The 13,733-nt window shown below is 36.9% G+C and overlaps 1 protein-coding gene across 1 annotated transcript in view; it reads right to left on the reverse strand.

Moving 5' to 3' along the window:
• The window catches only part of nbas (NBAS subunit of NRZ tethering complex), a 152,822-nt gene that overhangs the window by 80,228 nt on the left and 58,861 nt on the right, over positions 1-13,733 (reverse strand). The window contains exons 33-39 of the mRNA XM_055044449.1: positions 11,264-11,377; positions 7,677-7,790; positions 6,175-6,332; positions 4,845-4,928; positions 3,520-3,669; positions 2,985-3,098; positions 1,731-1,854 (exon numbers count right to left, since the gene is read on the reverse strand). Of these exons, the coding sequence (XP_054900424.1) occupies positions 1,731-1,854; positions 2,985-3,098; positions 3,520-3,669; positions 4,845-4,928; positions 6,175-6,332; positions 7,677-7,790; positions 11,264-11,377 (858 nt within the window). The remainder of the gene's footprint in view (positions 1-1,730; positions 1,855-2,984; positions 3,099-3,519; positions 3,670-4,844; positions 4,929-6,174; positions 6,333-7,676; positions 7,791-11,263; positions 11,378-13,733) is intronic.

Genomic DNA, 13,733 nt, shown 5'->3' on the forward strand with positions numbered 1-13,733 from the left:
AACCGTAAGAGAGCCTTAGTTTGGTTACGGGGAAGTTTGTGTGCGCACAAGGTAGAGGTGGATGCATACCAACACACCGCCGCTCTTTGGCCAGAGATAGCTATTCACACACACATGTTTGCTCTCTTCTTTTGTTGCATTGATTTTGTTGAACAGCTGTGATCCATCATACGGCGTGGCCTTGATGTTTTGACATGATGCTATCTCCCTGGTACCACTGCAGTGATCCGTCATTAATTATCATTGCCGTGGGATGCGTGAGGATACATTAATTAGCAGAACGAGGCTATTCTTCCCATGTTATCCCCAGCTCCGACACACATGGGCTCTGTAGTTAAGATGGATGAGGTGAGGGAGGGCAGGGTGTGAGGAAAAGGGTTGACAACACTGTGCTCTTGGCAAATGACACCGCTTCAATTGTGAGACAAAGCACTGAGAAATGGTCCAAGTTCAACAATACTGACTCAGTTTACTCACAAGCTACAAATCTTCTTCTTAAAACCAGAGATTCCGCAAATGTCACAAAGTTGCATTTAGGATCTATTTAAGACCAATTGTGATTTAAATTTCAGCTCATCAAGATTCATGAAAAATACCTTAAGCTATAGCTGAGCCAAGAATTATTCAAACCTCAAGGGTACAGAGATTCAAAGTATTCTTAACCTTAAAAAAAATGTTTTTGTGATTGGAAAGAAATATAGATGAGTGTCAAAATATGATACTTAACAGTTCTATAAATTTGCAGAGTTCAGACAAAAAAAAAAAAATCTGAAAACTTCAAAAACAACAAAAATACAGTGATGCACAGTCAAAGTCTGAAGTACTCTGTTCATACTCTAAACCCCTCTAATGAGGCTGAATTATGACAAAAGATGATTAAGAGACCAGAAAGTCTTACAAGACAAATTTTAAGATTTGTTGAATAATTACTTTGAATGACAGTTGTTTCCACAACCTGGGGGCAAATGCTTTCCACAAAGGTCTATGTTGGCTTTAACAGCTTTTTTTCAACTTAAATTATGATAAAATCTGAGTAACAACAAGACAGTTATCTTCAAAAATTTCTTGCCATTATACTAAACAAGGTTGAAGGTCTTCTTAATTAGATGAAAGAAAGCATAAATACGCACATACAGTACAGACCAAAAGTTTGGACACACCTTTTCATTCAATGAGTTTCCTTTATTTTCTCTTCTATTGGCATTGTAGATTCACACTGAAGGAATCAAACTATGAACTGACACATGTGGAAATATGTGCAAAACAAAAAAGTGTAAAACAACTGAAAATACACCTTATATTGTAGTTTCTTCAAAGTAGCAACCTTTTGCTGTGATTACTGCTTTGCACACACTCTGCATTCTCTTGATGAGCGTCAAGACGTAGTCACCCGAAATGGTTTTCACTTCACAGGTGTGGCCTGTCAGGTTAATAAGTGGGCTTTCTTGCCTTATAATACTCATGAAAATAAAGGAAACCCATTGAATGAGAAGTTTGCATCCAAACTTTTGGTCTGTACTGTATAAAAAGAAAAAGATCTTTAAACTCAGAATGAATAACTGCTGGGCAGGAGAAACAAGAATGATGCCACTGCTCAGATACATATATTCTAAACTAAGGTAGAAATTACATGAAAATGCAAACATTTTGATCTGTTAAGAAGTCTATCACAACAAAAATAGCAATAACACCCCTTTTATCTCCATCACTAAGTGTTTCTTTATGCTTACCTTCTGTTGCAGGAAACAAGGTTTTTCCTTCTGTTTTCGCCTCAGCTAACTTCCCCGTTCTCAGCAAAACCTCAGCAAAGTTTTCCTGAGGCATTTCTTTGTAGGATGAGTAAACATCTTGACTCTAAGAGACAGAAGAGGAGAGAGTGATGAAGTACTTAGGGTTATAGCAAGTAAATTCTTGCAGATGGGTAGACAAGAAAAGAAGATAAAAAATAGAGAGATGTGATTAAAATGACTGAGCATCTTCATTCACATGGAGTTAAGACAAATGAGAGCTGGAAGTAGACAAATGAATGTTAGAGCTAAGCAAAGATTTCCAACCAAGAGGCCTTCTGATATCTTTATAGGATTGCTGTGTGGCAAGTTGTTTCTCAAGTGTCTCAGTTGTGAACAATGAAGTTCCTCCTCCCACTTGCCTCAGAGCTATCGCTTCGACACTGAACGTTTCCCGTCTGTCTTTAACACTCCATTCATCTTTCTGTCTCGGTGCATTTGTCTCTTTCTCCTTCAATCAGCCTCTTCCTCATCTCTTTCATCCTTCAATGCAACTTGTATGTTAAAAAATGACCCTATTGATCAGGCACAGAGAGATGGATGCAGGGAGCAATTATTGTTAGATGGATGATGGAAGATGGATCAACGGTGGAGATGAAGTGAAAGAAGGGATTTGGAGAGGCCTATTAAAGTGTCATGGGAGGAGATGTATCGGCCTTTGCTGTTTCTCCTTATGTCCACTCCTTTACGTATCCATATGATTTGTGTCTGAGAGTGAAACGCACAGAGATGACAAAAGGTGACCATTTTCTAAGTATAAAGGTCAATGTTTTCTTTTTTTTTACTTTTTACTCCTGCACTTTTCTCCTGCCATAAATCCTTATTTCAACATTCTGTTCTTATGGATTTTTCCCCACTCACCTTGCCTCTTCTGGTTAATATATGCAGTGTATTTCAGATTTTTTATTTTCAAGTCATCTTGGATTTTGCTGACTAACATAATATGCGTCTTAAAAAATGCTGCTTCCCTAATGTTAGTGCTTCTAAAGTGCTTTTGGCATTATAATTACTTAGACTGAAATCAATATTCATTTTGTCTTGACACAGTTTGTGAAGGAATGTATAAGTCATGAGAAGGGGGAAAATCAAATTAAACACACTCAGATAGGAGTCTACTCAGGTCTGTTTTACAACTTAAGAAGATGGCAAGCAGTAGAAAATAATGTTCCATGGCAAATGCAGGTCCAAGCCACTCACCGGGTCTACATAGGGATCCTCAATGAGCTCCTGATAAAAGGCATTGCAGCCCTGATGCTCCAGGTTGGAGTTTTCATATACCCCTTCCTGGTTGGTGGCTCCTGCTCCATGACCCTGAGGAGCCATCAAAACATAATTAAACTTTTACCACATGCCCACAGCACAGTCATCTCGCTCTGTCAAAGCTCATATCTTTGCATATTCTCTTTCTTAAGAAACTAGTGGCCATGTGGGCACTGTACTCCCCCAGCCAGCCCGAGAGATGGCATCGTGCTCCACCTTGGTGACCATCTATCAGCCCACTAACCACAAGGTGATAAAATATTTAGGGGCTTCAATTAATTATGCAACAGATGAACTTTGGTTTTTGGTGTATTTAATGAAGTCTGAATGGGAGTAGGAGCATAGAATAAGCGGGAGAGAGGACAGAAACCTCAGGAATCAAGTAACTCTCCATGTTCTTTACACCATTGGCGTTTCTTTACTTCCAAACTTATACTGATACAGGCCCATTAGGTGAGTAATTTGTGTGTACCTGAAGTGGACGGAGGTAATTAAGTGACTCCTTCCACCAACGGTGGTCACTGACTGCTGTCAGCACTGCCTTGGTTGTCAGTCCAGTGGTGGTCAACACTTCCATGGTCTTTGCTGTAGTCCTATGAAGGAGGTCTCTAGATGAGCCAGCCTGCAAACAAGAAGTGACAAAAGAAACCAAAGATGTTTCAAAGATTTCATAGTGTAATGAATGCAATGTGAAGGCCTTAACAAGTAAGAATGACCCTTTTTTACGTAATGTTAAGGACTGCAACATCTAAAATCACAGCGGGTTGAGATTTTAGTCACATGTTGTTAACGTGGGAGGTGGAATTAAGTGAAAATCTGATCTGGAAAAAAAAAGTAGAAAAATAGAAATGTCCCAGACCAAATTGATTAATAGACATTACTTGAGTAGAATGTGTCTGACAACATAAAGTCAGATAAAATATCTCAAAATCAACATACGTCCTATTCCTGAATGTCATGATCTTCAGCAGGCTATTTATTCTCCAAAACGGTCTGACACAGTTGAATTAAACAACCTAAAATTCCTAGAAGGGATATAAAAGACACATTGCCACTTATTGCAAAACACTTATAGCCGGTCAATGTCATTTTCACATGGGGTCAGGTTGTTTTGGAAATACGTTTTCCGCATTATTGAAAAAACTATCCTGAATGTAAAATAATGCAACAAAGACACCTCTTTAAAAGAAGACACTGTTCTTTTCAAATTGAATGTATTTATAACTATGCAGTCAAATTTTATGTCAGGTCTCACATTTCCATGTTATGCCCACATGCTTCCAAAACCCCACTAACACTACAAGCGGGCTGGATCCAAATTATTTTGCATCCTTCCTCCATATTTAATTTGGCAAGGGATTGAAAAACAAGAGAAAACAAATACATATAGACACAGATGTAATAATGCAAACAGACATCTAGAGATCTTAAATATACACAAGTGAGATCTGGTGGCATTAATATAACAATAAAATGACAACAGGCAGTTTCAGATGAGCTCCCATACACAAAAAGCAGTTCAAGTCATGAAACATTAACACCCACTCAAGGCATCATAAAACAGGGAGTGCTGAAGAGAAGAAGAAAGGGCATAAATTAACCAAGGGAACTGAGCAGACCTTAACATTAAGTTTACAAGTCATCAAATATAGAGCAGCAGGGAAACACATAAACAGAACCCTTTGCTCTGTTTATGTGTTTACCAGCTGTATACCTGGGTATTCTCAGACAACCAGCTTAGACAAGGATCATATAATCATGTAAGGCAAGCACATTTAATGAATAGAAGACACAAACCTTGAGATGGTCAGCCTTAGCTGCTTCTTGTCCACTCTCTGTATTGGCGGGCTCCATTTGATAATTAACAGCCTGGTACAACAACTGCAGAACAAGCAAGTAACAGAAGTCATTTACTGAAGAAACTTGTAGTTAAAATAACATGATTTATTGTCTTTGTGTATACACAACAACATTCTAGTTGTCAACTCAATTTCTGAACTCAAGCGAGAAAAAGGACTATCATAAAATAAAAAAAAAAAAGACAATTATTTTTTTTGCGAAAAAAAATAAAATGTGTGGCGTGTTCCTTGATTCCCATCTTTGGAAAGACGTGTGCTGCACTTGTTAAAGGAGGATAAATTATGATCAACTAGATAAGTGCCGTATTAATGTGTTGACGTAGGTTCGGAAGCACGGCCACACCATAATCACACTTTGCATTATAATCAGCTTTCCTTTTCAGCACACAGCTTAATCCTTTATCCATTATATCTTACAGTTCCTCATCTGTGAAATACTACAAGTGGGAAAAAAAAAGAGAAAATAACCTTGCTGCAATATCTATGTGAGCCAAACAAACTTTTCAGAAGGAGAAGTGTTTTACTAAAATTACTCGTTCTGAATGTAAATACACATAATTGTTGAACATCAGAAGTCAAACTATTAGTAAAAGTGAAGAGGAGAAACACTGGTTCTGATTTGCATGTGCTGAAGCATCTGCCAAGATTTGAACAAGATCCTATGGACAGCTGACACACTGACTAAAGTCTAGCTGGATGAAAGGAGCACAGAGAAAGAAAACATAGGCATCATCTGTCAAATATAGTCGAGTCAATGTGACGATATGAGAATATATGGCTGCCGATGTAACTGGGTCACTGCTGTGCAACGTTGAGTGTTGGCTGAAGTAGCAGGAGAAGTTTTGAAGTGTACAGGTCTGTACTTTCAGCTTCAGCAATGAAAGACTTTCTTTGGAGGGTGAAGGCTGTTGAACGGCAAAGACAGGTGTCTCTCCTGAACCTAACTGAGCATGCACTTTTCTTTACAAACCTAAAAATAGAATCAGGACAAACAATTCAGAAAGGCAGTTGTAAAGAAAAAACTTTTGAAAGGAAAAAATTTCAAAGATAAAACACCTTTATGGTTATGGGGTATTACATTTATTTTTTGACAAGTCGGGTGCTTAAGTATTACAAAATAAAATCAATAGGAAAAAATAAATTAGTTTTTGAAAAGTTTTTTGATACTTATGGTAAGAGCTATGGCATAAACTCAAAAGACGCATTTTGTGCATCCCGAGTAGCAATTGATTCTAGCTTTTACTTGAAAAAGGCCATATTGTCCAAACCTGAGTTTGCAAGTCACTGGAGGCAGCAAGGAGGGCGTGAATGTTGTCTGCGGGACAGTGCGTCAAAGCAAAGGCTAACAATTCTTGTCGCGCTTCCAGGTCTCTGTAACCCTCACTCTGACCGAGCAAACTGCACACCTCCCAAGCCAGACTGTACCCTGAGGAAACATAAGAGGGAAAAGAGGAAGAGGGCCACAGTTAAGAAAAATGAGTAAGGTAAGATGGTGACTATATTATAGTTTCATTCAAATTTTGCTGAATGACACAAATTCAGTATCAGTAAGTCTATCGATTAATCACTGACAATGGAAAAAAATCTTTTACCTATACAAACCATCAATTGCACAGAAATACTTATTTAAATCTAAAAGTAATCTCACCTAGATAAAAATCAACTGAAAGATAGTATGTGTGCTACTCACTAAAGCTTCTCTTAAGCAGCTTCTCACTAAAGCTTCTTAGGAGAAGCTTTAGTGAGAAGCTTTACATGTCAAGGTAAAGTGTTGGTGTTTGAATGACAACTATACAAATACTCTGCTTTCACATATACACTTAGCAGTGATTGGTTTTCATTATCTCTTCATGGAACGTGCATTTTTATATATATTTGTGTTATCTTCCTGTTAGTCAGAAGGGTGACAAGACTCCATTTTGCCTAATTAACCTATGTCTATGTCTCGGTAAATTGTAGTTTTTATTGCTACTAAGAAGTGACATTCTCTGTGAACCAAACAGATGATGATTTTTTTATAATTATTATTATTATGTCCTTGCTGAGCATAAAAATAAATCAAGCAACTTTGAATTTTATTGCCAGTGAAAAATGATTTGTCATTTTCCACTGCAATAAAAACATCTCCGTTGCTCTAGCTTCATTCTCTAGCATCAAGCGCTAACACGTCAATGTACTTTTGGCAAAATATTGTGTATGATAATTGGTCTCTAAATGTGCTAAAACTAGAGTAATTAAAAGTAGAAAATAATTAGATGTATTTATGATTTTAAAATAACTCAAGAGCTGGATGAAGACAAATCCTCAGTTTAAAAAAAAAAAGAAAATTTTCAAACTTTGCATCAAAAAATGATTCACTCTGGATCATTTTGTGAAAAACAAAGTTTTTTGTTTTGTTTTTTAGTTTGGATAAACTCCCATTTTATAATTATTCAGTGAGGCTCAGTGAGGTTCCTGTGAGCTTTAAACCACAGCTCAATGATTTTTTGCAAATTCCAAAAGAAAATTTGCTGCTGTTATTGTTGCAAGTCATTACACCATTTGCCATACATATAGATCATTCATCCTTCTTACAATAAATTATACCTCTAAAAACCTCAATTGATTTGACTGAAACTTTATAAAGAGATCTCTGAAGTATGTTTGCAAACTAAACACAGTTTGGAATCACTTTGAAAGAAATGTTTAATGAATAATCCTCTTGCACAGAGAACATTTCCACCCACCCCTTAACTATGCACATTGGCTCACAGTTCTTTTAACTACAAACCTGCACCCATGAGGTCCTGACAGTGGATGTAAGAGGCTTTAAAGTCCAGACATTTGAGGGCTTGCTCTGCCAGCAAGGTCAGCACTTGGCCTTTTCGCTTGTTGTCATCATCTCCTGGACACATTAAAGGGAAGGTTTTGCTTGAGCTGGCTCAGAGACATGCAACACATAGGCAGGATTTCAAATGTTCTTAAAATTTATTGACATTTCGTCTAATTAAAACATTTGTAAACCTCAATTTTCAGGACTTGACTCAAAAAGGTTATCAACTTAATTTACTTTTAACTCTAGATTTAGATTTAATACAGAATTAGGAGAAAGAAAATCTACCTTTTCTTTCTTATCCATGATTGTGTTTGAAATATTGACAGTAAATGCTCTTATGCTCTCACGCATTGATAGATTTTATTTTTAGAGGGACTTTAGAAATGATACAGGTACACAAAAATAGAATGCCATAAAAGTTCAATAGATTTTTGTCACTCATTTCTTATTGATATATTACACACAGTGAAATGAAGGTTTTCTGAAACTCTACAGTCTGGGTCAGTAGGCTACACAGTCATGAGGGAGACTGCTGACTGGACAGTCGCCCAGAAGTTCTCCACATGGACATGATGCCACAAAACAGAATTTCAGTGAGTTGTATCCAAGCATATATTCATAGATTGTTGGGCTTCCATCACACCTCAGTAGAACCAACTTTTTTACAATATTCCATAATTCTCATATTTGAAGTTACAGAAATTATTCTTATGTGAAAGCTATTTAAATGTGTTTTTGGAGACATCCCTTCAATTTTGAGTTGATTTATCTCTGACCTTCATTAAATCAATTCAACTTTCTAAGAATTTGATTCTATGACTCTGAGGAATCTAGCAACACCACATCTGTACAAGTAACATGTTCTTTAGTGGCTCTTATTTTAGGACCAGGACCTGAAAGGAAAATATGGAAAGAGTAAGTTTGTCCAAATATCCAAGTCTGCTGGACAAACAGATGTTGGTTTCTGTCCTTTCTTAGAAACTGTCCATGCTAGTAATGGAGATGACAGCCAATACCACTTTGGCAAAAAGAAATAAAAAGGACAGAATGCCATTGTTAGTCTTTAGTGAAATGTCAAAGAGAACAAATTTTAAAACTGTTTTTTCTGATAGGGAAAGAAAGAAAGCAGAAAAAGTGGCAAAGCTTCCCTAAAATGGTGTTTTTGATACCAAAGGTTACAATTGTCCAAGTTAAACTTCTAAAATCGTTACAATAAATGGTCTCAAAAAGTCTAAGATTACATACTATTTGATGTCTTTGTGGTAAATCGGTTATTGCCATGTCTTTTCATCCAAAATAGACGGTTTGAAATGTTAAAGTCGGTCAGCATGCCGTCTCACTAAACAGAAAAAAAAAAGAGCTGACATCTTAATAAAGGTGGAAACTGGGTGAAGAATCGGGACAGCCTTTGATTTTTCTGTCAGCTCAATAAACAAAAGGGGGGAAGGACAACGAGATCAAAAGGGATGTGAAGAGAAATGCAGCTTCTGAACAAACTTGTGCTCCGAGGATCAAAGAAAAGACACTGCATGAAGAAATGTGCTGGTCTTTGGCTGTGCTGCCTGTGTGCGTGACGTGTGAATGATGGTTAGAGATGTGGTGTTTACCGAGAGGGGGTGAGATGTATTTGTCAAATATCTTCTGGGTGAATAGTGAGAGGGTGTCTTCAAAAGGCTGTCAGGACCTCAATATAGAGGAAAGTTTGTGTCTGAGCAAACCAACCATCATCTTGTTCTGTTTTTAAATCCACACAGCTCTTGGTATTTGCTTTAAGCTCATCTGAATCAGACATATTGGTAATCTGATCGATATGTGTACTTCTCCCTGATGGACCTATCAAACGCTGAAATCAAAAGGTTGTGAAATGTCATACAAAGACAGTCTCCCAAAGCAACAATATGGATCAGTGGGGGGAAAAAAATATAAACGTATCAGTATAAAAAGGAATATTTCAATAATTATTACTGATCCTTTCATATATTCTTTTACCTCACATACTGAATGATTTACTTAGCATCTCTGTCGAGGCAGAAACCCAACTCTAAAGTGTTTTTAACTTGTGTGTTGGTGATACCTGCATTAAATATTCACCACAAAGCCCTGGAGCTATGCACCCTTCAAAAGGCTCCCTCCTGCATTTATTTATTTAAAAAAAATGTTTATTTCTCCTCTCATCTCCCTTCTTTTTTCCCCTCTGAAACCACACAGGGAGAGGTTCCTGCTGACAAACTGTGAGGGGTACAGACTCAGAAATGCCATGAGACCGGTTAGCAGGTTTCCTTTGGCTGGTGGCAAGTCTCTGAGCAAGAGGATGAAGGGACGAACTCACAGATCCTGGAAGAACAGTAAGATGAAAGCTGGAGGGACAAATACAGTGACACAAAAAGAGTGACAGCTTGTATGTCCGATTTGGAAAACATTAAACTTTGGAGCTGTACAGAAATGTTCTTGCAATCTTAAAAAGAAAACATATTTCCCCTCAGGTTCTTCTTTAAAGTTAAGGTTTTCTTTTTCACTTCTTAGAATCAAGGTTTCCTAGCTGAAAAGGTTGCAGTGCTAACTTCAAGGTTTCTTTGAGGATTTGATATCAACTTTCCCAATTTGCAGCCAGCCTATATTTCTCTCCTCTTGTATTGAACTGATTGCACTGCAGATCAATATGGTTAGTGTGGAACAGCTGTGCAAACATGCATCTCCACATATAAAAATTCAAAACAAATCATAAATTATTCAGTTTAAAAGTAGGGGATTCCCCTATTGGAATTACAAGGTAAATGCTGATGCAAAGATTTCTTGGAGAGAGTAAATCCAGCAACAACCTGAAAAATGTCAATATTTGGTGATGAAAGTAGGCCAAAAGAGAATGTGCAAAAATTTTGCCTTTCTAATATGATGAAAAATGTAGAATGTTCGAGAGGTTTGAGCATTTATTCACATAGATATACAAAGGAGGAAAATTAATCAAAATCACTTTTCCACAACTGTCATTAATTCAGAATCAATTTCAGAAGAAGTGATTAGTGGATGGCAGTAGATAAGAACTTTTAAGAGCAACATATGCTAAGTTAAGAATAACATGTAAACTTTCTGCTAAATCAACCAGGAAAGAAAGAAGGTTTAACTGAACTGCCATTCTGATGGAGGACATTGTTAATATAAAGACCAAATGGCCTCACACCGATTCAGTGTCTGACAAGCAAATATGCTAATATGTTGAAGTGCACCAAACAATTTAGAAGCCACTTAATATGTTTGTGTGAACTGAAATGTGGGTTTTGCTTTTGTGAGTCATGAGCTTGAGAATCGATCCTTGCTTGAAACCCGAAGCACTTGTCTTGTTCCTCTGCCGTGTGAGAACTGTCAGCAACCTTGCTAAAAGCACCCAGGCATGAATCATTGTGCATCTAAGTCGGACTCTGTTGTACATATTTCACTTCATCTTAGAATCATCATCACACAAAAAGCCAGCAGGGCAGTCTTGATCATTAAAGTTTTTCAACATGATTACGCTCCAAAAGCAAAAGAGGTGACTTTGCATGTACCTGACACTCGTAGAAGCGAGGCCAGGTTGAGCAACGTGGCAGATTGTTTGTAGGCTGTGGAGCATTGAGCGATGCACTCCTGGATGAGAGATAAGCGGTTTGATCGCAGTCGCACTGCAGGGAAGAAAAGAAGAGAAAGAAACAAAGGGTGGTCACACTTGTGTGGCAAATTACAACACTCAGTCAGGAGAAAGTTACAGCTGATGATTCAATAACAGGAAATTGTGCGAAATGAATGATGAAGCTGCTATGAAAATGCCAGGAAAATAAAGTGGAACATAATAAATGCAAAAAAACTATAGAGAATATGTTTTAAATCATCAGTAGTTGTAATAACTTTTTTCTACATATTTTAATTTTATCTCTCCTTATTCTAAATAAACTAATATTAAAACAAATACATACGTAAACATGTGATGCACTGATCAGGTTTTTTTTTAACCAATATTTGCAACTTCTGAAGTCTGACCTGCAAAGTCAGACATTTTAAGTCTAAGGATAAGCAATAAGAGATGGAAAAAAAATGCTCAAAGTTAGTTGAAAGACCCGTAGTTCTGTATGAAAGAATTGCAAGGCAATCTCCATTTATCTTGCAACTTTTGTTTTTACGAGTAAGCACTGAGACAAATAATGTTAAGGATTCTGAAATTTATTTTTCCACTGTAGCTTTTATTAACAATGATCTAAAGATTACAAGAGATAAAACGTTTATATTTATGCTTTACTGTAAATCAACAGCAATTCCACTACCTAAATTGCACAATAGCACGTTTTTTTAGTGAAAATATTTTCCATACAAAACTAACTTTACTTTAATTCATGATGCACAAATTCCCCAATTAGGCTGAGGAATTTCAACATTTCTTCAACCCTGCACTGAAACATGTCAACTCAACAACGCCCTGTGAATTATTTGCTTCCCTCTGAGGATCTTTAAAAGTTGGCATCACTTTGGGCGAGGCCTAGAGGGAATTCTGGAGAGAGAGGGTGTATGAGGCATTGCCTCAGGCTCAGTAGAAAGGCTGAGGGAAAAAAAAAAAAAAGCTTGAGATGGATTACATATGTTCAAATGCTTCGGCTTCATACTTGTGTGCGTTTATCTGCTACAGAGCATTGTAGCAGGGATATGGCTTGTACCCTTTAAGAAAAATAATGTGCTATTCTTTTAGTGTGTGTGTGAGAAAAAGAAAGAGAGAGAGAGAGAGAGAGAAAAAGAGAGGAAGTGAGAGAGATCCAGAAAAAAAGTACTGTGTCCTTGAAAGAGTGCAAAAAATATGACACCCGAGTACAGTGAGGAAAACAGCTTTGGCCCTGAGGAGTAAAAATGCAGTTCAGACAATCACTAAAGTCAAATAAAATCAACAAGTTGAGTTTTCTCTTTACGGGAATTTTGTTGTGCTAAGGCACTTTGTCTGTCTTCCAGTCTCTAAGTTGATGTGGAAAATAAAATGAGATGGTGACCGTAACAATAGTTTTACAGTCCTAAAAAAGCACATAGATGCCGTTTTAACATTACGATTTTATTTGTTTTATGCATGTAAAAAAAAGTCAACATTTGGTTGTAAAACAAATAAGATAACCTCCACTACTTCATCTTAAATTAGGTTTATTTATAAAAAAAAATTTAAAAAAAGATCCCGCTGACAATAAATGCGAACAGTTGTTGCTCTTGATTATATAATTGTCCGAAAGAGTGAGCAGTTCTCTGAAAGCAGAGTTGGAGCATTCAGCTGTGTGTTCACAGACTGCAAAAATATGAAAAACACATCAGCAATCATCCTGCTTCTCATCTGTATGAGTCATTTTACTATCTGCAGTGGCTTGTAAATCTATTAACCTCCCTGGAACATTTAGTCATGTAACAACCACAAGCTCCAATGCTTTTTATATGGGATTTTATGTGATACAGCAAAACAACATTGTTCACAATTATGAAGTGGAATAAAAACAAACATAATTTCAAATGAAAATATAAAATCAAAATGTGATGTACATTTATATTCACCTTATTGCTGTCAATCAATTAAAAAGTAATCAGATTAATCACACTCTGGCACTGTGATTAATAACGACTAATCACTGAGTCTAATTTTGTGAGCTTGAAATATAAATATACACTCAGTTGTGCAAACCTCCTGCTGCAGTCCAATTAAAATTTAAGCCATTATCAGTTTTTTTTGTTTGTTTGTTTTTTTGGGGGGGGGGTTTGCAACAGAAAAATGGTAATGTGGTCTTCCAAAACTAACAGCAACCAAGGGAATCTTATTTCTCTGCACAGCCATACACATAGCACCAAACATGTTCAGGTAAACATTAAAGTAAGACATGCTGGTGTACAATGAGCTGGGTAACAACTGGGCAACTCCTATTAACAACTGGTTAATAGGAGACACTTCACAAATCCACACCCTCTTTTTTTTCTTACTCTTAAGAATATTAGTAATTTAGAAACTTTTACATCACCACTCCA

This window comes from Poeciliopsis prolifica, unplaced genomic scaffold (assembly GCF_027474105.1).
Source record: "Poeciliopsis prolifica strain line A6 unplaced genomic scaffold, Auburn_PproV2 SCAFFOLD020, whole genome shotgun sequence".
In the NCBI taxonomy this organism is placed as follows: Eukaryota; Metazoa; Chordata; class Actinopteri; order Cyprinodontiformes; family Poeciliidae; genus Poeciliopsis; species Poeciliopsis prolifica.